Source organism: Canis lupus, chromosome 12 (assembly GCF_011100685.1).
Source record: "Canis lupus familiaris isolate Mischka breed German Shepherd chromosome 12, alternate assembly UU_Cfam_GSD_1.0, whole genome shotgun sequence".
NCBI classification, from domain to species: Eukaryota; Metazoa; Chordata; class Mammalia; order Carnivora; family Canidae; genus Canis; species Canis lupus.
Genome location: NC_049233.1, coordinates 65,627,581 through 65,653,855, shown reverse-complemented (window position 1 = coordinate 65,653,855; position 26,275 = coordinate 65,627,581). Strand labels below are relative to the sequence as shown.

General features: G+C 41.8%; 1 protein-coding gene, 1 non-coding gene and 1 pseudogene across 2 annotated transcripts in view; 1 reads left to right on the top strand and 2 right to left on the bottom strand.

The window, feature by feature from the left end:
* The first annotated feature begins 8,857 nt into the window (after positions 1-8,857).
* The window catches only part of SNX3 (sorting nexin 3), a 42,455-nt gene continuing 25,037 nt past the window's right edge, over positions 8,858-26,275 (top strand). The window contains exon 1 of the mRNA XM_038554879.1: positions 8,858-9,290. Coding sequence (XP_038410807.1) covers positions 9,129-9,290 — 162 coding nt within the window. The 5' untranslated portion in view covers positions 8,858-9,128. The remainder of the gene's footprint in view (positions 9,291-26,275) is intronic.
* Positions 14,530-14,637, bottom strand: LOC119874328. The gene has a single exon (XR_005368200.1). It is a non-coding gene; the product is annotated as a U6 spliceosomal RNA (small nuclear RNA).
* On the bottom strand, positions 22,092-22,462 carry LOC100688163 (annotated as a pseudogene).

Sequence of the window (26,275 nt, the reverse complement as noted above, 5' to 3'; positions counted from 1 at the left end):
TAGTCAAGATATATTTATAATATAAAAACATATCAGGATGGTAATATGTAAATAATGGATAGCAGAGATTAGAAAAGTCAAAGCGGTATGAAGATCTCTAGTCTAACATTAACCAAAACCAAGATATGGCAGAGGGGTGGATGAAAAAGAAGACAAAAAAGATGGCTCATAGTGACAAGTCTAAGTGATTAGAAAAATAATGATAATAATTACAGCAAAAAGGATATAAATATTAAGAGATATTGCTTGAGGGTAAATGGGATGAGACTGATTTTAGACATGTAGAGTTTGACTTAGCCAATAGGACAACAAACAGAAATAGCATATAGGTACCTGAGCGAGTTTATGATATGAAGAGTGGCAAACACTATTGTGATACACCCACTCCAAGCTGAGGTCTTTATAGAATTGAGAGCATTAAACAGCTTAGTGGATCAAGCCCTGGTCCAGCAGGTTTGGTCAAGCTCTCTAAAAAACCCAACCCACAGGTTCTGGACAAATATATCTGTTATGCAGATATGTTTCCAAATGAATAGTTAGAAGAGTTTACTTCTTTCACAAAAACAATTAGGAACCACCCTGGTATGCCTGGGAATCTATGTCCTGGTGGCTAAGGTCTTTTACTAGAATACTGGCACCAACTCACAGAGATTTGGTGGGTCCTCCAAGTCCCAGTAAGAGTTGTGGTACTGTTTGCATCCTGATACCCTTCTTTGATGTGGCATCTCTCAAACTTTTGGTCTCAACAGTCTTCAGTTGCTTAGTGCAGTACTTTATTTGCATCAAACCAGGGAAATGGGGGCAGATTTTTCAAGTCCATTCACTTTTCTACATTCCCACTGCTTACCATCTTACTTCCACCACCATGATCTTTCTAAAGCAAAAATCAAGTCAAATCACTCCTATTTAGTGGTTTCCTTTAGAAAGTCTTTAAATAGTATCTGGAATCATAAACATGGACTGTAATGCCTCCTCATGGCCTTATCCCTCTTGGCCTTAGTCCTTCCTATTCCCTTTTCATCCCAGTAGTACTAAACTGTGTGTAGCTACCTAGCTATGCCATGCTTTTTCTTTCCTCTGGGCCTCTGTATATGTTTATCTCTATCTCCAGAATGTACCTCCCACACACATGCACACCCAAATCACAGGCACCTTGCCTCTCAAACACCAACCCTATGCCTTGGTTTTGTTGCTGCTTCCTTCTGGAATTTTCCTTACTACCCTCAAGACTGGGCTAAGTGGCTCCCATCACACTCCACTGACATGGCTTGTTCATTCTTACATCTCTATGACCAGTCTGAAAGATCCTGGAAGCAAAAACTGTATCCTGTTTACCACCTTCCCTCTTCTCCATGCTCACCCTTCCCCCAGCACCGAGCACATTGGTTTATCGTAGGTTCTCAGTATGTATTTGTCACATGGATGGCCAGAGGACCTAAAAGTCCTAAGAGGGACACATCTGTTCAGCTAAAGAGATCATAGGATTCCACTGGTTCTGGAATAGGACTCTCCCCACCCCACCAATTAACGTATCTTGCATTCTTGAGATTCTCTAGATTTTTGCTACTCATTGTGATCTGGAGACCAGCAGCACTGGCATCACCTGGACCTCGTTAGAAATACAAAATCTCAGACTTTATCCTGGAACTCCTGGGTCAGAATCTGCATTTTCACATGGTCCCCTGGTGATCTGTACACACATTAATATTTGAGAAACACTGCTTGAGATAACATTGATGGTTCTTTACTCAGAAAGCTGGTAATCCATTTTCTTGAGAGAAGGCATACAAATGCCTGGTTTCCAGTGCTCCTACAGCTGAGGACCTGTTTTTGCCCTGATCCAGGTATAAACCAACTTTGCCTGTCCTTACATGTTTGAAATAAGTCACTATGCACGTCAGGGGCCCTTCTATCTCAAAAGGAATCCCATGACTGTCTTCCCCTCCCCCCACCCTGGAAATCAACCACTCAACTGAAAACAGGAATTGCTCCTTGTCATGGCTGCCTGACTTCTAGATATTGAATCCAATGTTATCAGAAGAGTCTCTCCTCTCCCAGGAATGGGCCTTATATCCCTGATGTCTGAGCAATCCTCAGCCATTGGTTGGGAGCAGCATGTGGGAAATGTGGCCTTGGAGCGAATGTAGTAATAAATTTCAAAGCACAGCAGCTGAGGCCAGAGGTTAATTGTTTCTTTAGGCTGATGATTTGAGAGACACATTCTCATGGCTACCACAAAGAATAAGAAGATATAGGAAAAAAGGAATAATTAGTGGAGAAGAACTTGAAAAAAGCAAGAGAGAGTGGTTCTGATGTTAACACAACCAGCTGGGCACTGCCTGATTTACCAGTCCAGAAGAGGCACTAAATCACAAATACACAAATAACAAAATAGAGAATTGTGTTTTTGGAAGAGGTATTTTGTAAAGGATCTCAGGGTGGGGATTAAGACCCTTCAAAGGGCATGCCTAAAACACAACAGGTAATCACTAACCTGTGGGCTGAGAGTGGTCACCTTACTAGCAGGTTTTCTTTGCTGAGTGGGATATGCAACCTGGGCCTGGCTAGCTCCCGCTCCGCCTCCAGCACTTAGCCTCTTTAAATAAAACTGTAGACAAATATACAAAGAAAATCAGTGTGAAGATGTATCTAGCTCAAGTATAATCCTCCCAGAGATTCCAAACTCTGAGACTAAGAAGCAACCACATGCTGATCTCCTGGACTGCAGAAGTAGAGAAGTTAACCTTTAAGAGGACAGGGACTGTGGGATGTACTACTAGAACAGATTAACGCCATCTCCAAAGCCTGAGTCTCTGACACCAACTCTGTGTGCAACAGTTCAAATCAATCCTGACACTAATTACCTGAAGTTGGCACAGACCCTACAGGTTAAAGGCCTCAGACCCACAAGACTATTCCCACTTCAGACACCAGCCACTAATGCAGTGCCTAAACTATCTACATCTGGGATCCCTGGGTGGTGCAGCGGTTTAGCGCCTGCCTTTGGCCCAGGGCGCGATCCTGGAGACCCGGGATCGAATCCCACGTCAGGCTCCCGGTGCATGGGGCCTGCTTCTCCCTCTGCCTATGTCTCTGCCTCTCTCTCTCACTGTGTGCCTATCATTAAAAAAAAAAAAAAAAACTATCTACATCTGCCCAGCCAATTACAGGTTTGGGGGGTTTCATAATCTCCCTCTCAGGTTTAATCATTTGACTCACAGATACCAGGAAAATTATTTGACTAACGTTTGCTGGTTTATCTCTTCCATTGGGCAGAAACAGCCAAATGGAAGAGTTGCATTGGGCAAAGTCCCCAGGTCGGCATGTGTGGAGCTTTTATTTCCCCTCCTGCCTGCCACCTTCCAGGACGTGGGGGGTGGGCTGGAATTTCCCACCCTCTCTCCTCAAGTATTGGTTCTTTCTGGTGACCAGCTCCCAACCAGATGATACCCAGGGGCCCTGCTCTGATTCACTTCATTAACATAAACTCAGGTGTGGTCCAAAGGGGCTGCTTAAGACATTCCTATCACTCAGAAAATTCCAAAGGTTTTAGGAACTCAGTGCTGGAATCCAGAGATAAAAAACAATGTATTTTTTATTATACCAGATAGAGTTACAGATACAGGATTGAAAGAGAAATACAATTCTTATTAGACTTCAAGTATAATAATACAACCATCTCAAATCAGTGAGTAAACAATAGGTTTTTTTTTTTTTTAAATAGGTTGTTTGAGGGGATCCCTGGGTGGCCCAGCGGGTTGGCGCCCGCCTTTGGCCCAGGGGGCGATCCTCAAGTCCCGGGATCGAGTCCCACGTTGGGCTCCCCCGCATGGAGCCTGCTTCTCCCTCTACCTGTGTCTCTGCCTCTCTCTCTATGTCTACCATGAATAAATAAATAAAATTTTTAAAAAAAGGTTGTTTGATAAATAGTGTTGCAACAACTAGGCAGTCAAATGGGGGGAATATAGATTCATACTTATGCCAAAAGAAATTCTAGATTAAATTCTGGATCAAATCAAAGTGAAAATTCTGGATCAAATATTTTTTTAAAAAACCTATAACTAGTATAGAAAAAAGTGGATTTTTTTAAAGTATTTTTTTTATTTTTTATTTATTTATGATAGTCACAGAGAGAGAGAGAGAGGGGCAGAGACATAGGCAGAGGGAGAAGCAGGCTCCATGCAACGGGAGCCCGATGTGGGATTCGATCCTGGGTCTCCAGAATCGCGCCCTGGGCCAAAGGCAGGCGCCAAACTGCTGCGCCACCCAGGGATCCCAAAAAGTGGATTTTTTTTTAGGAGGAGGGCTTTCTAAGCATGCCTCAAAACTCCGAAGCCATAAAAGAAAAGATTGATAAATTCAACTATATGAATTACATTACAAAATACATGGTAAAATCCATCATTGGCAGAGTCAAAAGTTAAACTGGGGAAGATATTTGCCATTTATATCATACAAAATGTTTACCTTTTAATATTTAATAAACTCCAACATATCAAGAAAAAGAGCAAGTCAATAGAAAAAATGGGCAAAGAATTTGAATAAATATATCACCAAAAAAATGAAATATGAATGGCTTGTAAACATATGAAAAGATGCCCAACTGTGCTCAGTTGAATAAGAAATACCCAAATAAAGACATCATTTAGATTAGTGAAGGTTAAAAAGTTTGTTAACACTTCATGTTAGTGAAACTATGGATAAATAGGCACTTTCATACATTGCTGTACAGGATATAAACTGGTTAAACCTGTACAAAGGAAATTTTGCAATATCTCTCATAAATACACATATCCTTTGACCCGGTAATTCCATTTACATAAGTTTATACTATAAATATAATCCTGCATGTGTAATGATAGCATATGCAGGCTATTCATTGCAGCACTATCATAGTGAAAGGTTGACATCCCATATATATTTGCTAATAGGGGGACAAGTTAAATTATGGCACATTATGTAATGGAATACCTCCCTGCAGTACAAATATGAAACTATTTTCAAGATACATTGTTAAGAGAAAGAAGATACAAAAGTGTGTGTATCCTATGATGCCATTTATATACATACATATGTATTTATGCTAGTATACTACTCAAGGGACACAACTCTCATCTCCCATGGTAATACAGGTACACTAACAAATTATTTTTCTAGAGTTAGGACATTTAGGAAAACATAAAATTGCTAATAGATTTCTAACATCCTAGTCTATCCCTAGAATATGCTGGTGCCTTCCCATTTCTGTCCCCACTGCAAATGCCACTCCCTCTTGAGTTACCAGTGTCAACAGCCCAGCTGTATATGCTTCCATACTTTCTCCCATGCACAGACAAAAATATGAACAGATAGATGTACATATCTTTATATATTTTTGTTCTGTTTGTTTACCCAAATCACATTATACTGGAAAGATTTTTCTGTGATCCTCACCAATACACCAGATATTCCTCTTCTAATTCTAATAATTAAACATAGATATATTCTCCATTCTGATGAGACATTGCTCAGAGAAAAACTATAAAGAGGGTCTGTAATCTCATTCAGCCACTAAATTCTCATGTTAATTTTGGTAGCTTATTCTTTTTGGATTTTTCTAGGAATACAATTGTATATCCTGAAAAATAATTTTCCTCCCAAAGCTTATACCAGCTGTATGGTTGCTGTGTTGCTGTATTGCTACCCTCTGTAGTTGCTTCCCACTGCAGGCAATTGTTGCTGCTGCCCAAAGCTGCTGTGTGGCCTCCAAGGAATGAGACAGAAGCTTCCTATGAGACTATCCCATGATTACTTTGTTCAAGTGTCACAGATGACAGCACAATACAGTGGTTCTTGGTCTCTTAGCTCTCATATATTCTAATTCAAAGTATCATCTCACAGGGGCCAAAGGCAGGCTGTCCCAAAATGTGCCATCTTGGCATAATATTTTAAATAAAAGTTACTTGGAAAACAGTCTGTGCAAACACACTCAGACCCTCCTCTCTCCCTCTCGAAAGCAAGAAATAAATCTCCCACATGGAAGGTATTGTTACTGTACTAAGAAGTTAAAACAAAACAAAACACCTTATCATCAGAAAGTCTAGAAAGTCATAGAAAAAAACCTTGTTAATTTTTACTAATCTATTATCCCAGCCCAAATTCTGCTCAGAATTCCTTACTAATTAAATCTCCCAATCTTCTGTTTTCTATGTCCTATCAATTCCTCACAGATTTATTGTCTCATTGTCTAAAAAAATCTAAAAACTGGGTAGCTCCGGTGGCTCAGCAGTTTAGCACCGCCTTCGGCCCAGGGACTGATCCTGGAGACCTGGGATCCAGTCCCACGTGGGGCTCCCAGCACGGAGCCTGCTTCTCCCTCTACCTGTGTCTTTGCCTCTCTCTCTCTCTATCTCTCATTAATAAATAAATTTTTTTAAAAAGTCTAAAAATTGCCTGCTTTGGTCATTTCTTTGGATCTCAATTTCATTATTGGGCCTCCATGAGCATGGAACTAAACTTTGGGGTTTTTTTCTCCCTTTAATCTGTCTTGTATCGATTTGATTCTCCAAACAGCTGGAAGATCTTGACCGGCAGGAGAAAACTATTTTCGTCCCCTACAGTCTATACTCCATTCTTGAGCTCACAGCAGCCAAGTTACCATTTGGTCTCTGGCACCAAGAGGCAGGCTCCACAGGGAGTCCTGTCTCAGCACTTCTTTTGACAATTACCCTTACTCTTTGAAAGAGAGATAGAGGGCTCCTTTGACCACTTTGTCTAAATGAGCTTCACTTAGAATGTTTCATTCTCTATCACATTATCCCAGTTTTATTCTCATAGCACCAATCATATCGGCAGGTATGTCATTTATTGACTTACTACGTCTCCCCAAAATAGGCTACATAGCAGACCTGATGGCTTCAAAGAACTTCCATGTCTTATTTACCCTTAGCGCTCTAGCATCTGCAGTTGAAAAACACCTTACTAGACCTTCAATAAATACTTGAGTCAATGAATGTTGAGTTTTACTAGAAAAGAGTCTATATCGGATTTAAGTGATTTCTTTATTCCAAGTATTCTTTGTGTTCCTATGGATGGTTAACGACCTGGGCAACTCTTCACCTTAAGGGGCTGATTACCTAAATGAGGGTTCTGAAACTGAACATGTTTTTTAAAAAATGCAGATAGAGCTGCAGAACTGTGACATCAACAGAGATACCTTTCTAGGCAGGAATGGAGATTTCTCTCTACCTCCAAGTTCCAAGATGAACTACCATCTGCTTGTTTCTCCCCCCCCAGCCCATTTCTTATAAAGGCTTATTTGAGCTTCATTTCAAAAGCTGTAGAATACGTTTACTATTTTTTTTAAAGATTTTATTTATTTATTCATGAAAGACACACAGAAAGAGAGGCAGAGACACAGGCCGAGGGAGAAGCAGGCTCCATGCAGGGAGCCCGACTTGTGGGAAATGAGGGAAGAAAGTTGCAGGTTACCCAAACACAGGTTGTCCAAGGCAGGTTTCGGCCCCCTAACCACGAGATTTTTTTTTTTTAATCTTTTTTATTTTTTTTAAAGATTTTATTTATTTATTTATGATAGTCACAGAGAGAGAGAGAGAGGCAGAGACACAGGCAGAGGGAGAAGCAGGCTCCATGCACCGGGTGCCCGACGTGGGATTCGATCCCGGGTCTCCAGGATCACGCCCTGGGCCAAAGGCAGGCGCCAAACCGCTGCGCCACCCAGGGATCCCCCACGAGACTTTTTTAAAGATTTTATTTATTTATTCATGTGAGACACAGAGAAAGAGAGGCAGAGACACACACAGGCAGAGGGAGAAGCAGGTTCCATGCAGGGAGCCCGACGTGGGACTAGATCCTGGGACTCGATCCCCTGGGTCTCAATCCTGGGTCTGGATCCCCTGGGACTCGATCCTGGGTCTGGATCCTGGGTCTTGATCCCCTGGGTCTGGATCCCCTGGGATTCGATCCTGGGTCTGGATCCCCTGGGACTCGATCCTGGGTCTCGATCCCGTGGGACTCGACCCCCTGGGTCTGGATCCTGGGTCTCGATCCCCTGGGACTCGATCCTGGGTCTGGATCCCCTGGGACTCGATCCCGGGTCTGGATCCTGGGTCTCGATCCCCTGGGACTCGATCCCGGGTCTGGATCCTGGGTCTCGATCCCCTGGGACTCGATCCTGGGTCTCGATCCCGGGTCTGGATCCTGGGTCTCGATCCCCTGGGACTCGATCCTGGGTCTCGATCCCGGGTCTGGATCCTGGGTCTCGATCTCCTGGGACTCGATCCTGGGTCTCCGGGGTCACACCCGGGGCCGAAGGCAGACGCTCTCCCGCGGAGCCACGCAGGGGTCCCCTAACCACGAGATTTTCAAGAGCGCGGTGTCCCGATGGCTTGACCTCAGTGCCGTCATGCGGCCTGGCCTTTTGTCCGTGCTGCACTCTCCTACTTTATCTCCTACTCATCAACCCAGACAGACATAGGGGCAAACGGCCACGAGGATGTCAAGACCCTGGGAGGTATTTGTTAATGGCCCACCTAGAAGGCATCTTCGGCGGTTCCCGGTGGGACGCTGGGCTGGCACGGAGCCGGCGGGAGGTTTGTTTCGATTGCGGGCAAACCCCGCCCCCCGCGCCCAATTCCCCGCTTTTAACTTTCCTTCCCGCGGCCCCCGAGGCCGCGAAGACCAGTTCCGTGGTCCCTCCCACCGCTTCGGGCCGCGGCGGCCGCGAGAACACAGGAAGGAAGCGCCCACCCCCGGACCCCGAGGTCCCGCCGCACCTCCGCGCTCGCCCGATGCATTGTGGGCGCTGTAGTCCGGCCGGGACCCGTTGGCGACTACAAGTCCCGTGACCGCCGCCTCGCCCGCAGTCCCCCTCCGCGGCCTCAGCCGGGGCTCCAGGGCCCAGGGCGCGGCGTCCCGGCGAGTCAGCTGTTCCTCCCCCGCGGGCTTCGAGAGGCGGAAGCCGGAGACTCGCAGGGAGGAGCTCCGCGCGCGGGGGGAACGCCCGGCCTACGTGCTCGTTCGCCTCGCGACCGCTGTGCGCGAGCCCGGGGTCCCCGCGGCGGGCGGCGGCGGCGGCGGCGGCGGCGGGGGCGGAGGGAGTCCGCGGCGGCGGCGGCTGCAGGAGCGCAATGGCGGAGACCGTGGCGGACACCCGGCGGCTCATCACCAAGCCGCAGAACCTCAACGATGCCTACGGGCCGCCCAGCAACTTCCTCGAGATCGATGTGAGCAACCCGCAGACGGTGGGGGTCGGCCGGGGCCGCTTCACCACCTACGAAATCAGGGTCAAGGTGAGGCCGGCTTTCTCGCCTTCGGAGACCCCCTCCCCTCCCCCCCCTCCTCTCTCCCCTCCCCCTCCTCTCTCCCTCCCCCTCCATCCCACCTGGGCCGGGAGCCCCGGGCCGTCAGCCTCGTCCGCGGGCGGGCGGGGTCTCGGGTCAGCCCCCGCTCAGCCCCCCCCCCCCCCGCTGTAGGGCTTGGACGGGGGCTGCACGGAGCGAGCTCAGCTCAGCGCTGCTCCTTGGAGAAGGTGCTCGAAGAAGAGGGCGTGGGTTGAGCGCCGCTTGGCCCCGAGCAGCTGATCTGGGAATGACATTTGAGTTGGAAAGGTGCAGATCTTTCGAGAACACGGTGCTCCCTCGGGAGGGGGAGCTAGATGTGCCTGAGACGGGGGCGGGGGCGGGGAGGGGGGGGAAGGTGGTTTGCACCAAGTTTTCCCAGTTTTCTTAACCCTGGAGACTTTCCCCCAGGGGTGGCCAGAGCCGAGCTGGTGGGTCGCTGCAGGCCCCCCTTCCCCAAGCTGCCAAACTAACCCAGCTTTGTACGCTTTTCGGAGCAAAACAAAAAACAAACAAACAAACAAAAAAAACCTAATGGGTGTTGAAAAGGCTGACGGATTCGGCAGGGCCCAACCTGCGGAGGACCACAGGGCGACCTTAGCCTTCTGGGCCACCGTGGGTGCTGGAGGGCCGAGGCGTGGCGAGTCGTGGTCTCCCTCACCGTGCAGAACTGCAGCTGCTGTAAGAAAGCCTATTATTCACTTAGGGATCTTGCTCTCTTAATTTCGAGGTGTTCACTTGATTGAATGGAGGAAATCAGCTGAAGGAGAAGCACACTTATGATTTCATAACTAGTATTTGATGGCAATAAGTAATTCAGATGATTTGGAAGATGCTAATTGAGGCTAGAGCTTCACTTTCACTGTAGTTCGGGATTGAAGAACTTTCTCTCACCTAGGGAGGTATCTTTAAAAATCATAGCAAATGAACCCAGCTGTCAAAAAACAACAAATTGTTCTACTACCAAAAATTAAGTATAATAAGTTTCACTTTGCAGTAACTGAGATTTACATAACAGGTGATTATTAATATTTAAGCCGAGTACTATTGCTCATTGCCTTGTGCACTTTCTGTGCGTGTGGTTAAAAAACAACCTATGATTTAGCATCTTAACCGTTTTTAACTGTGCACTCGTGTTAAGTATATCCCTATCGTGAAATCTGTGCACTTAAAAAATTTGTCATGTATCGCCAAAAATAATTTTAATAATCGGACTTCAAGATGTGAAACTAAAGTTTAATGCTACACGTCACCCTGGTGTCCCTATGGATGTGTAAAATGTGAGCGGTAAGCAATGCTGTAATAGTGAAATTGCAAAATCCAGGCTCCAGTATACTTAAGGAAGTACTTTACCACATAAGCTTAGTGAAAAAGTAAGCCCCCCCCTTTTTTTTTTACTTTTGGAATGATTTTGAAATATATGTTCACTAAAAAATTCACAAAAAACAACTTCCTTTTATTCACCACTATGTTTTCTTTTATTTCTTGTGCTAAAACAGAACTTGGTATTCCTGTTTCTAAACTTCCATGGCTAGTACTTCCTGTCATACAACTGAAGCAAAATCTCCTGCCTACACTTCCTCCATTTAATAACTTTGTGTTTATCTTGCTGAGTGCATTGCATTAAATGCACTCGTGTGATTTAATTATTTAAAAAATACATCTGATACTTTATTACTGAATAGCTGATGGGACACTTTAAAAATAGTGCTTATGGTGTGCTCTACATTTTTAAGAATAATTCCTTTTAAAAGTGGTAAGTTATGGAATTAGCAAAGAATGCACCCACATTGGTTGTATTATATAAACCAGTTTTTTTCTATATTAATGATGTTTATAGTCATAAATGCAGGTATCCTAAAAAAGTGTAATTGAGTTTTTAATGCATATGAAATGCCATTGGGGTTTTTCTTAATATGTAATGTGTTTGTTAATTTAAAATTCAGGACACCGTATAGTAAGACAATATATCTTATTTGAGCAGCATATGATTTTTGAGAGTAGTTACAATCTTGTGTTAAGGTAAAATAGGCCAGCAAGATGAATAGGTAAGTCATTTTGTAATTTTACTTATTACTACTTTTCTAAGCTGTTGCTGCTCTCCCTCCTATCGCCTGCCTTTTGCTATTGAATTGCCATGTGGAGTTTAGGCCCTTAAACTATCTTACAGTTGCTATGTAATTCTGGTCTTGAGAAAAATGTTCAATTTTATAGGATCTGATTGAAATTACTCTAATTCACAGAGTAATTTTATCTAGATAGTGGCACTTTAGAATGCAAGTTTCCCAATCTCCATTTATCTTTTGGTTTGAAGATAGTGTTTAAGACTATTAGGATCACTTGATTAGTATCTCTGGGCTTTTGAAAATAATTGGTACAGGGTTAATGTTTTTAAAAATTGTTCTAATGGGTAGGTACCGCAGAGAGCACCATATATGATGAAAGGTTTAGGAGAGCTCAGGGTCTAGAATTATTTTGGCATATTAAAAAGAAGTTTAAAGGGGAAATTCAGTCACTGTTTATGAAGTTTATACTATAATGTAACCTTAATTTTCTGGGGATTGTAAATTAGTTAAGATCTGTTGTAACTAGAGACAGTTATTTCAAACAGGAGTGAAGTTAAGGATCTTTTTTGAGCTGAGTTCAATGAATAGATTTATCATTTATAAGCAGAGTAAAGTACACAGTCTAAGCTCCCACAGCATTCCCTCTGTAAAATAGATATGCTAACAGTAGCACCTACCTCATAGGACTAAATGAGATAATGGACATAAGTCTCTTTAGTATTCACTGGTATATACTAAGCTTTTAAAAGTTACTTCTTTCGAAATGCAGATATGTTCTAATTTTGAAGGCAGTGATCAACTAACTACATTTTCTGTGTTACCGTGCAGTTGAGTTACTAAAATTGTTAGATCTGGAATGGAAGTATACTTTCATCGAGGCAGATACAGTATAAAAGAAGCCATCTTGTTTAGTATTTAACCCAGTAGCTTTTTTGTTTTAAATTTGTATTTTGTATAACTCCATGTAGAAAGTTCTGATGCCATTTGGAAGGTGGTAAATTTCATACTAAGTCCAAAAATAATTAATAGAATTTATATTTTAAGGTAGCATATTTCCTGTGATTATAGTAGTAGTTTTTCCAGTTTTATTGAGATGTGATTGATACATAATGGGTTTTTTTTTTTTTTTTTTTTTTTTGAGATTTTAGTTCTATATTCATGAGAGAGTGGGGCAGGGGACGGAGGGAGAGGCAGGCTTCCCACAGAGCAGGGAGCCCCATGTAGTACTCTATCTCAGGACTCTGGGATCATGACCCCAGCTGAAGGCAGAAACTCAACTGATGGAGCCACTCAGGCGCCCCTATATATGATGTCTTAAGGTGTATATAGCGTAGTGATATATGCTGTGAAATGATTACCAAAATAAGATTAGCTAATACTCAACTCCTCGCATAGTTATGGAAGTAGCCTTTTATTTATTTTTTTAAAGGTTTTAATCTTTTTTTTTTTAATTTTTATTTATGATAGTCACACAGAGAGAGAGAGGCAGAGACATAGGCAGAGGGAGAAGCAGGCTCCATGCACCGGGAGCCTGACGTGGGATTTGATCCCGGGTCTCCAGGATCGCGCCCTGGGCCAAAGGCAGGCGCTAAACCTCTGCGCCACCCAGGGATCCCTGGAAGTAGCCTTTTAAAACTGAGGCTTATTAAAACATAAAACTGAATACTAAAGTTTGATAAACTTTCTTTTTAAAGATTTTATTGATTTGATAGAGAAAACACAAGCAGGGGGAGGGGGAATGGCAGAGGGAGAAAGAAGAGGGAGAAGCAGACTCCCCACCGAGCAGGGAACCTGACACAGGGCTCAATATCAGGACCCTGAGATCATGGCCAGAGCTGAAGGCAGTTGCTTAACCAACTGAGCCATCAGGCACCCCAATAAACAATTTTTTAAAAAGATTTTATATATTTATTTCAGAGAGAGCCTGTGCATGGTGCAGGGGGGATGCGGAGGGCAGAGGGAGAAGAGAATCCCAAGCAGACTGCATGCTGAACCCAAAGCCGGATGCAGGGTTTGATCCCAGGACCCTGAGATCACAATCTGAGCTGAAACCAGGAGGGTGGACTCTTAGCTGACTGAGCCACCCAGGTGCCCGAAATTTGATGAACATTTTGACAAGAAAGATAGTAAAAATTGTATCTGAACAGTGTTTTCTGTTCTAAACCTGTATTGGTGACTTTACTCTTGGCGAGTCCTCTCATTTTATTTATTTTATTATTATTATTTATTTTTAGTCCTCTTTAAGTTGGAAGTTATTAATATCCAGATTGGAAACAAATAAATTCTTAGACTTGGTCCCAGGATTTATAAGAATGTATTAAATGGCACAAATAATATTTTTATTTTTTTATTATTTTTTCGAAATAATATTTTAAAGAATCAAGGTATTTTAGTGCCAAAGAACATCTGTAAATTTTTTTTTAACATCTGTAAATCTATGTAGCTTTATCAGCTGGCTGTGAGATGTTGTCTGATACACATCTTTGCTGCTAGCTGCAGCTGACTTGCAGAATCTCCATGAAGGAAGGGCATGTTACTGGCTTTGAGGTTTTTGTTCTTACCTAATCCATGGGGAAAGGGAGGCAGTAACAGTTAAAAAGTCGTCCTGCTATGTTGGGTTATTAGGGACTGTTCTGTATTGTTCACTTTAGTACTTTACAGAACCAAGGCACAGAAGGTTGTCTCTCACCCAAAGTAAGTAAGTGTCAGAGCCAGGGTTAGAGTTGAAGTAGTCTGGTCTTGGTTTAGAATTGCTTCACAGCTGCGGTTCATTTAATTTAAAACAGGACATTAAAACCTTTGTTGTTGACAGCCTAGTTTGGGGGCACCCTAAGGTATCTGCACCTTTTGAAGGAAATCCCAAAGTTGGTACTCTTGAGACATGAGTTGACTCTTCAATAATCAGCAGTGGGTAAGATGCAGTCAGGAGAGATGAACAGCTGCAAGAGCTTGCTTTTAAATTCTGTGCTCTGATGAGATGATCTGAAGAAAACGTGTTGTTGACCGGCTGGCTTGGCTAGTGATGTTATAAAAAGGCAAGCTTTTTTTTCTGTGAGTGTTGAAGCTGAAGAAGGGATTTATCACTTGAGTACTTCTGTTCAAGAGGCTGCTATATATATATATATATATATATGGAACGCTTCACGAATTTGCATGTCATCTTTGCACAGAGGCCATGCTAATCCTGTATCATTCCTATTTTAGTATATGTGCTGAAGCTTATATGTATACACACACACATATATATAGGCAGTGCTCATTGCAAATATATATGTAAAAAATGTGATCTCTCTGAGGTAGCTAAAGAGAATAGATAATATTCCTGTTTTGCCAGTGTAAAAGCTGGAGTCCCTATTGATCTGATCCTCATCTCTTGTCCCTCCTTCATTCTTACTTTATGTTCTAGTCCTACTAAACTATTTGTATCTCCTGAATAAGCGGAATTATCTTTTATCCAGGCCTCTTGTGTCTGCATATTTCCTCTGCCATTAAAATAGTCTTCCTGGGCTGCCTCTGGTTGGCTTGGTTGGTGGAGCATGTGACTCGATCTTGGGGTTGTGAGTTTGAGCCCCATGTTGGGTGTAGAGATTACTTAAAAAAATAAAATCTTTAAAAAAATAAAACTGTCTTCCTTTAGTAACCTTGTCTGGCTACTGTTACTTGTCCTGCAGGATTTAGCCTTACCATCATCTTTGAGATTTTGCTGATCCTTGGAATTTAGACTGAATTTCCTTCCTGTGCCCTATTAGGATTAAATTTATTTGGTTGTTTGTGGCTTCCTTTAGTACCTGTATCTTAATAAGCTCCTAGAGGACAGGGACTGTCTTAATCACCCTTCTTCAGCACCTGGCACTGCACTTAGCACATAGTGGACATTATGAGTAAGTGAAGTTTAGGAAGGTTAAGTAACTTACCCAAAGTCATAGGTATTATAAAAGACAAAACTGGGATTTGAATCTACATTTTCTGATCTTCAGAGCCTATACTGAATATTCTCCTGGGGAGCTTTTGTTTTTTTTTTTTAAACATTTTTTTTAAATTTTTTTTTAAATTTTTATTTATTTATGATAGTTACAGAGAGAGAGAGAGGGAGGCAGAGACACAGGCAGAGGGAGAAGCAGGCTCCATGCACCGGGAGCCCGATGTGGGACTCGATCCCGGGTCTCCGGGATCACGCCCTGGGCCAAAGGCAGGCGCCAAACCGCTGCGCCACCCAGGGATCCCCCTGGGGAGCTTTTGAAATCATTTTGATTCTTATTTCATTGGTTAGTGGTGGGATTTGGAAAATGGTAGTTTTAAAAGCACCCTAACAAGGGCACTTTACTGGTACACAGCAAGGCTCATTTCTGGTTGCACCATGTTCTCTGTCTCTGAGAGGTATGAAAAAAATAAATGGAACCATAAGTGGTTGGTAGTCTTGATTGAATTTTAAAAGGCAAATTTAAAGTAAATAGAAATAACTAACCAACCAGAACATAACAGCAGATTCTGACAAATCTGAGAGCACAGAGGAAAACTAGTGATATTTACCAACGATAAAATGTCTTTTGGAGAGCAGGCACTTTAATACTAGTTCAAAGCATAACAACCTATATAGCTTTGCTTTTTGGGAAGAAGGGAGGCATTGACTGTGTTCAGCCAGGATAGATCTTTTTGCCCCTTGTGCCATCCCTGTCTGTATCCCCATGTAATAATCATGGAGGTAAGCCAGGAGTCAGGAAAAAAATATGTATATATCCATCTAAGAAATAATTTTTTTTTTTTACACGAGAGTGTATGCGCGCGAGTGTGTGCGCATGAGTCGAGCTGGGATGGGGAGGGAAGGGCATGTGCAAAGGGAAAGAAAGGGAGAGAGAGAATCTTAAGTAGGGCAGAGCCTGACCTGGGGCTCATCTCACCACCCTGGGATCATGACCTGAGCTGAAGGGAAGAGTCAGATACTTAACCAGCTGAGCAACCCAGATGCCTCAAGAAAGAAATTCTTCTATTTTGTTACTGTTGCTACTTAGTACCTTTAAAGGGGAAAAATCTAAAAGTGTTTAACTCCTAGCTGTCTTGGTGATTCTTTGTAACAGAGATTTTTTCCCTGTCTTCAGGTTCATAATCATGCTTACCAAAAAGAAGAAAAGGAAAAGAAAAAGACTGAACTGTTTTTAGATATGTCGATGTTTTACCATATTGTGCTGCTTTCATGTGAGCAGAGCCAGCAATTTTTTGAACATCAGATAAAAATGATGGTGTCCAAGAAAAGCAATAGTATAATCTTGGTACTGCTTTACTGATTTCTTAGTTAAGTGACTTAATGCTTTCAACTAGAGTTTTACCTCCTTGAGGAAATATTTAGAATCTAGGAATTTTGACATGGTAGTAAAACGTGACATTTGATGTAATTTTCAAGAAAGGTGGTATCAGGATACGGTTGGGGCTGTGCTCACAAGAAACTTCAGGAAGAAAGTTTATTTTTTCATGTGAGAGGTCTCAGTATCATGGCTTGACTGTTAGCCTCCAGCATCACATCCATCTTCTAGCCAAGGGGAAAACATACTCCTGCCTCATTGCCCTTTCCCACAAAGGAAGCTGGGAAATTTAGTAACATTTTCAGCCATGTGAAGAAAGGAAGAACTGACTCTTTGCTTTACCACAGTAGCATAAATATTTTGGGTGTGGCTTCTAGGGTGTGGCTTTAGCAACATTCTGATCATCTCTCCTAATTCTTTCCTTTTTTTGCTGATGCTTGATATTTCAAAGTTTAGAGAAAAGAGGCCATTTGATTTGTAAGGAATAAAATTCTCATTAGCTTTGACAATATTTTTTTTTAAGTTTTTTTTTTTTTTTTAAGATTTTATTTATTTATTCATAGAGACACAGAGAGAGAGACACAGGCAAAGGGAGAAGCAGGCTCCATGCAGGGAGCCCGACGTGGGACTCGATCCAGGGTCTCCAGGATCACGCCCTGGGCTGCAGGTGGTGCTAAACCTCTGCGCCAGCCACCGGGGCTGCCCTTTAAGTTTTTTTTTTTTTTTAAAGATTTTATTTATTAATGAGAGACCAAGGGGTGGGGGGGCAGAGACACAGGCAGAGGGAGAAGGAGGCTCCATGCAGAGCCCGATGCAGGATTCAATCCTGGCACTACAGGATCACGCCCTGGGCTGAAGGTGGTGCTAAACCACTGAGCCACCCAGGGAGCCCCAGGTTTTTTTTTTTTTTTATTTATTAGAGCAAGCAAGCGAGTGCGGGGAGGGACAGTTGGAGAGGGAGAAGTAGACTCCTCACTGATGAGGGAGCTTGATTTGGGGCTCAATCCCGGGAACCTGACGTTAGCCAAAGGCGGATGCTTAACCTGCTGAGCCATCCAGGTGCCTCAGTTTTGACAGTCTTAAATAGGAGTTTTGATATCTTCCTGAGAATTAATTTTGATAAGTTGAGAAAGGAGACACCCCTGAAGACATGGCACCTCTGATAAGGGTGTACCTTGGGGTTGGATTAGGGGTCCTTGAAAATAGATGATTAGCCCTTTTTTTTCTTCAATGGCTGTTTAAAGCTATGGAGGCAGTTCTACTTAGAACCAGCATTTTAGTTGATGGTATTGAATGATAGAGTATATAATTTGAGCGACCAAAATAAGTGAGATCAGTATCTTTTACCAGAGAATCATAATAAGACTTAAAATAATTTTTATAAAATTATTTTGCCTTGACATTATTTGTTATCTTGAAGTGAAACTGAAGTAGTGGGCAGCGGGGGGGGGGGGGGGATTGCTCAGCGCGTCACCTTCCGCCCGGGGTGTGGTCCTGGAGACCCAGGATCGAGTACCACTTTGGGTTCTCTGCATGGAGCCTGCTTCTCCCTCTGCCTGTGTCTCTGCTTCTCTCTCTGTGTGTCTCTCATGAATAAATAAAATTTAAAAAAAAATTTATTTAGAGAGAGCATACGCATGAGTGGAAGGAGGGGCAGAGGCGAAGAGAGAGAGAGAAGCTGACTCCCTGTTGAGTGTGGAGCCAGACATGGGGCTTAAATCTCACCACCCTAAGATCTTGACCTGAGCTGAAATGAAGAGTCAGGAAGCCCAACCAGCTGAGCCACCCAGGTGCCCCACTGAGAACATTAAGACACTACTAATATATTTACAGCAGGAGTGAGCAAGCTGTGTGTTTCCCTATTTTTGTAGCTTTTGGAGCACCTCTAAAATTTTAAGTAATAAATTTGTATTTTAAGCTAAGTTTGTGATCATTTATTACAGCAGCAATAGGAAATTAATAAGAATGACCATACACCTGTACTAAGATCATTTCCAGGGATACTCATTCATTTCAAAAGAATGAGAGTAGGGATGGGAGTTCAGCCTGACTTAGACTTGTCATAGGCCACAGCTTTATATTTCTTCTCCATCAGAATCTAGGAACATTGGTTCTTATTATCCCTCTCCTTTTACTCTGCCAAGATGTTTTACCAATTGTGTAGAAAAATATTTTTTCTGGGGCACCTGGATGGCTCACTTGGTTAAATATCTGACTTCGGCTCCTGTTATGATCTCGAGGTTCTGGGATCAAGCCCTGAGTTGGGCTCCATGCTCAGCAGGGAGTCTGCTTGTCCCACTCCCCCCCCCCCCCCCCAACTTGTGCTCTGTCTCTCAAAATCTTTTAAAAAAGAGAGGGAGAAAGAAGATTCCCATTGCTCATCGTCTTTGAAAAAAGAAATCTTTTTTATTTCCCCACATAAAAAGTTAGATGCCTTGGAGTGCCTGGCTGGGTTAGTAGAGTATATGACTCTTGATGTTAGGGTTGTGAATTTGAACCCCACATTGGGCTGCTTTATTTAATAGGTTATAGAGGATTATTTTTCCAAACTGAAGAGAAAATTACTGAGAGACTAAGTCACTTTGGCTATCCAGATATAGCTCAAGATTAATATTAAATGGCCAATGCAGGTTTTTTTTGTTTTTGTTTTTTTTTAAGATTTCATTTATTTATTCATGAGAGAGAGAGAGAGAGGCAAAGACACAGGCAGAGAAAGAAGCAGGCTCCCATGTAGGGAGCCCGATGTGGGACTCGATCCTAAGATCCTTGGAGCCCAATGTGGTTCTTTCCTAGAACTCGAGGATCAAGCCCTGGGCCAAAGGCAGACGCCCAACTGCTGTGCCACTCAGGCATCCCCAATGCATTTTTTTTTTTTTTTTTTTTAAACTGAGTATAAGAGAACCACATAATCTTTGATACAGTGGTTTATCCTTGCTGTTGTGATCTGGTGCTCTTGTATGAGAGGGGGCCAACTTCTGAGACTAAACCAGTGTAAGATTATGAGTACTATGTGATGAATACTGTAGAGTATTGGCTCTTGGTTAAAATTTAACTTAGAAAAGGTGTTATTCTTGATTATTAGGCCTCTCTCTGAACCTCCATAATGCCAAGCACACAGAAGAGAAAAGTACTTTGACTTTTGCATCTTGTGATTCTGTGTTTCAAAGTCTAAAATATATTTAAGTATTTCAAGCAGTAGATGTATAACTATACAATTTCTTCTGATGTTAAAAATTTTTTCCCTCAGTTTCTATTTTGGAAAGAAACCTCTGCATGTTAAAACTTGAGGCATTTATCTATAATGAGCAAGAACAATCTGTTCTCTTAAAACATCCAGATCCATTTGTGACAGGATAGATTTTAAAAATCCAACCTAAAAGACTCTGAGGTCTATAAAATATATGTATCAAATACACAGGGCACCCAGAGCTTCTGTATGAAGAAAGTTCAAGAAGGTCAAAGCTAAGGAGGTATTGTAGAAGAAGGATTCTAATTATAAAATCTGGTAAAACATTTATAAAATTAGGAAAGGATTTATAGGTTGGAGTAGGCCATTAGTTATAAATACTGTTCAGTGGATTGTTTAGAAGAAATATGTGTTTTGATTTGCTCTTCTCTAGAACTTTTGATATGCCTTTGTCTAAATCTATTCTAATATAGTAGCCATTAGCCATACGAGGCTATTTAAATTGAAGTGTTAGATTCAGACTACCAGTCGTCTATTTGTCCAGTTTCCTTGGAATTAAAGTTGACTAGTTTGACTTGTCTTTAGTTCATTATAAGTAATAATTGGTCTTGAATATGCAGGATGGTTCCATATAAAGGGACCATTGTATATAGGGCTTTCTCTCCTCAGTTTCTTTAACCTTTTTTGCCCCATTTCATTGTGTTTCCAGTCAGTGGTCATTCATAGTCTGTTCGCTGTTAACCCTGGGCCAAACTCCCAAGCATGTAGTGACATACCACCCTCTTATCTGCTAATTAAGATAGAGAAAATTTCTTAATCCAGTCAAAGGTTAGAGACTTATTTTCTTTATAGCATTATTTTATTTTATATTTTATTTTATTTTATTTATTCATGAGACACACAGAGGGAGAAGCAGGCTCCCCATGGAGAGCTTGGTGTGGGACTTGATCCCAGGACCCAGGGATCACGCCCTGAGCCAAAGGCAGACGCTCAACTGCTGACCTACCCAACTTTGCCTTTGGTCCCAGCATAATTTTATTATATTAGGAAGTTGAGTACAAGTTTATAAACTATAGTTAAACTACAGCTTAACCAAAGAGAACTGGGATGAGTGGTTGCCTTTCAGAGTGTATAGAATCTTCTCTGTAGTCCTGTACAGGTAGATGTAAAGTCTGCGTGGTTCAGAGAGATTTCTGTTAAAAATGCTTTCAGATCTGTTGAGAGCCCTGGGCCTTCCCAAGATTAAACTTAGCTCAGGGCCCCTGAAGTAATTTCCTGTTCTCCAATGGAGTTGCGTCTCTTAAAGGTCTTGCAGTGGCCAGTAGAAGAGGAAATGCTTCCCAAAATCCCTTCCTGCCCTGCTTCCTCAAGGGTTCTTTCTTTATAAAGGCCTCAGAAAAAGTCTGTTAGATTAAAATGTTGAAGTCTTATGACTAAATTCTTACTTAGGCAAACTAAAAGCAACTCACCAGTGGATATTAAATTTAGATTGTAAGGCACTTCCATAAATCAGCATTGTCCCTCAGTATACACATTAACATACTCTTTTTTTTTTTTTGAAAGATTTTATTTATTCGTGAGAGAGGCAGAGACATAGGCAGAGGGAGAAGCAGGTTTCATGTAGGGAGCCCGATGTGGGACTCGATCCCAGGACCCCAGGGTGGCGACCTGAGCCAAAGGCAGATGCTCAACCACTGAGCCACTCAGGCGTCCCTAACATACTCTTCCTAAACACCTGAAGTTGCTGAGGAGTCTGCATCGGCTGGGGTTGAAAGGGTTGAACAAGCTGCAAAGGAAAAACAGCTTCAGTTATAGATTCATTGAAATATCCTAGAAAACTTGTATTTTTATAATTTTCTAACTTAAATTCTTGGTTGTTGAACAAGTCCCCTTGTTATGTTGTTTGAATTATTGCAAAACTCCCTTCGGCAGTTTTTGATGGCTTGTGCTTCTGATTAGTGTTTGTCCTGTTTATCCTAGTTTCACCTGACTTCATTGAAAGAGCACAGTTTCTTATCAGTATCATATGGTTTCAAAGACATCTTGGCGGTTTTTTGCTATCAGTATTGCCAGAAATTCTGTATTATGTGTCAGAATGTGCAGAGAAGTTTTGTGTGTGTGTGTGTGGGGGGGGTGTTTGGTTTTTTTGTTTTTTTCATTTAATAAAGTTTTATTTCCCAAAATGTAGTTGGTGGGATCTTGTTCATGCATCTTCACCAGCAGCTGGGGCATTTCCACCCTTGGTGTTTCTGGTGTAAATTACTTGAGCTCTGTGCTTTGAAACCAGTTTAGTAAGTCCTTTACTGAGGAGCTCCTAAAGGGCTGCCTGGCCAGAGAACCTCGAATATTCAGTCTCTCAGAGACAACAGCTGGAGTTATAAGCTTATAGTTGGGAACTTCCTTACAGAGTTTGTCATATGTCGCTATGTCAAACAACACCAGATTATTGAGTTTGTCTCAAACTTTGCCTTTGGACCACTTCTTTTTGGCCTTGCCCCCAGATTTGTTCACCAGGTCTTCGTCCTTTTTGGCCGACTTTCCAGCATCTTTCTTCTCATTGTCCTTGGGCGGCATAGCGAAGCTCAGAGAGCAACAGCCACCCCTGCAGCCTAAGATGTCGGACAAAAAGCAAGTTTTGTGCTTTTAATTTATAGTTGCTCTTATTTACTACTATTAATTCCTACACTTGCCCTGATACTACATTTTGTTTTTCTCCTTCTCCATCAGTCCCTGTGTAGGGCTCCTTACCTGTACCCCACCGACAGACCTCATTTTCATGTTGGGTTTTACCTCTATGTTTATCATATTCAGGTATCATTCTCAAGGAAGCTAGACTTTTTTCTCAGTTGGTCTAAGCATCTGCGGCTGTCTTTCCCTACCCAGTGATGGTAGAAAAGAACTGGAAACAGACTTGAGTATTATTTTTTTTTAAAATTTTTATTTATTTATGATAGTCACAGAGAGAGAGAGAGAGGCGCAGAGACACAGGCAGAGGGAGAAGCAGGCTCCATGCACCGGGAGCCCGACGTGGGACTCGATCCCGGGTCTCCAGGATCGCGCCCTGGGCCAAAGGCAGGCGCCAAACCGCTGCGCCACCCAGGGATCCCAGACTTGAGTATTATTATATGTGTGGGGGAGAGGGGACAAGGGAGAGATTGTAGCAGAGAAGAAAAACTCTTGAATACTTACATTGCATGGATTTCCATTTTTTTTAGAACTTTCACTAAGTTTTTGTTCTTTGGGAGATAGTGTTTATTAACATAGTCCAAGAACACTTAAATTATGAACTTGAATTCATATCCTAGTTTGCCCAGCCTATTGAGTGCCCTTGGACAATTAACCCCTCTGAACCTGTTACCCATTCTAAAGACGACAGTGTTAACTGTTGTCTTTAGAGTTACATGAGAATTTTATGATGTGTGTTATGAACTTTAAATACTATCTCATTTGGGAACCCTGGGTGGGTCAGTCAGTTGTTCAACATCTGACTCTTGATTTCAGCTCATGTCTTAATCCCAGGGTTGTGAGCTGAAGCCCCTTGTTAAAAAAAAAAAAAAAATTCTTATCTCATTTATTATTAGCTGCTGCTATCATTTAATTACTGAATTGCCTCTTTCTGTTGCACTCTAAAAAAAGAGAAGAGACAGTACTAATTTCAGTGAATGATGGTTTTCTGACATAAATTACCAGATCTGCATTTTTTCTCCCAAACTCTGAAATATCATTGAAGTGGTTTTTTGTTTGTTTGTTTTTTTTTTTTTAATTTTATTTATTCGAGAGGGAGAGAGAGAGGCAGAAGGAGAAGCAGGCTCCCTTTGGGGAGCCTGATGCAGGACTCGATCCCAGGACCCAGGGATCATGACCTGAGCCAAAGGCAGACACTCACCCACAGAGCCACCCAGGTACCCTCATTGAAATGTTCTTAAGGAAAAGTCAAAACTCTTCAGAATCTCTTATATTATTATAAAGTATATTATTTAAACATGGCACAATAGATGGTAGTGATGGTTACACAACAATGTGAATTGTTCACATTAATGCTTCAGAATTCTGTACACTTAAAATTGTATACTCTGTAACATAAAATGATAAATTTTATGTGTATTTTATCACTATAAAATATATGGAAACAAATAACAAAGGAGGGACAGTTGTTTAAGTTTATATAATCTTTTCCTTCAAGTTACCAAAGCAGGAGAGGAAACCAATTCCTCGTAACCCTTCCTGCTCGTAATAGTACCAATTTTCAGAATCCTGATATGATTATTCTTGACATGTTTGTCTAGCTTTATCATTGATTTGGCGGTGGGGGGAGGGGGTTGCTTAACTCTTCACCATTGCAGCAGCTCCCACCCTTACCTTTTTGCATTATACCTTTTTTTGAGGTTTTTATTTTGAAGACATTTTACTGATACTATTAAGCTTTTAGTGTTAACTTATGTGTGCTCAGAAGCACTTTTTGCGCAATGTTTAAAGGTTTTTAGAGGCCTCTTGATCGAATGTTACTTAGCTTCTTGAACACAGTAGGTTTTTACATATTAATCGCTTAGTGGAGGTTTTAAAGCTTTATTTATTTAACATCTATTTGGGTCAGATACTGTAACCATCGTGTGCCTTAAGACCATGAACTTTGAACTTGAAAAAATCCTTGCTCTCTGCCTATTTGTATGCATATGACTCTGAGCAAGTTACTTTACTCCACTTTTTGAGTTTCTTCAGCTGTAAAAATGAAACTTCACAGAGGATTAAATGTGACATGTGGCTATACTACCCAAAGCAGTTTACACATTTAATGCAATCCTTATCAAAATACCACCAGCATTTTTCACAGAGCTAGAGCAAACAATCCTAAAATTTGTATGGAATCATAGAAGACTGAACAGCCAAAGCAATCCTGAAAAAGAAAAACAAAACTGAAGGCATCATAATTCTGGACTTCAAGGTATAGTCATCAAGACAGTATGATATTGGCACAAAAACAGACACATAGACCAATGGAACAGAATAGAAAACCTGGAAATAGACCCACAAATATATGGTCAACTCATCTTTAATAAAGGAAAAAAAATATCCAGTGGAAAAAGTTTCTTCAACAAATGGTATTAGGAACACTGGATGGCAAAATACAGAAGAATGAAACTGGACCTCTTTATACACCATAATAAATTCAAAATGGATGAAAGACCTAAATATGAGACAGGAAACCATCAAAATCCTAGAGAACACAGGCAGCCACCTCTTTGACCTTGGCTGTAGTAACTTCTTACTAGACACATCTCTGAAGGCTAGGGAAACAGCAAAAATGAACTATTGGGACTTCATCCAAAAAAAAAGTTTCTGTACTGTGAAGGAAACAATCAACAAAACTATAAGATAGCCTATGGAATGGGGAAGGATATTTGCAAATGACATGTCTAATAAAGCATTAGTATCCAGAATGTATAAAGAGCTTAACAAACAATCCAGTTAAGAAATGGAAGAAGAGGGCAGCCCCGGTGGCGCAGCGGTTTGGCGCCTACAGCCCGGGGTGTGATCCTGGGGACCCCGGATCAAGTCCCACATCGGACTCCTTGCATGGAGCCTGCTTCTCCCTCTGCCTGTGTCTCTGCGCCTCTCTCTCTCTCTCTGTGTCTCTCATGAATAAATAAATAAAATCTTTAAAAAAAAAATGGCAGAAGAAATGAATAGACACTTTTCCAAAGAAGACATCCAGATGACTAGCAGAATGAAAAGATGCTCAACATCACTCATTATCACATGAAATACAAATCAAAACCACGTTGAGATACACCTCGCACCTGGCAGAATGGCTAAAATCAGCAACAACACAGGAAACAACAGGTGCTGGCAAAGATACGGAGAAAGGGGAACGCACTTGCACTGTTGGTGGGAATGCAAACTGGTGTAGCCACTCTGGAGAGCAGTATGGAGGTTCCTCAAAAAGTTAAAAATAGAACTACTCTATGATCCAGCAGTCCCACTACTAGGTATTTACCTAAAGGATACAAGAATACTTACTCTTGTAAGGGGGTACATGCACCCTGATGTTTATAGCAGCATTGTCAATAATAGCCAAACTATGGAGAGAACACAAATGTCCATCGACTGATGAATGGATAAAGAAGTGGTGTGTACACACACACACACACACACAGGAATATTAGCCATCAAATGAAATCTTGCCATTTGCAATAATGTGGATGGAGCTAGAATAGAATGTATTATGCTAAGCGAAATAAATAAGTTGGACAAAGACAAATACCACATGATTTTACTCATATGTGGAATTTAAGAAATAAAATAGGTGAATATATGGGAAGGGGGACAAAAAAGAGGGAAACAAAACATAAGAGACTTTTATTTTTTTATTTTTTTTTTAAATTTTTT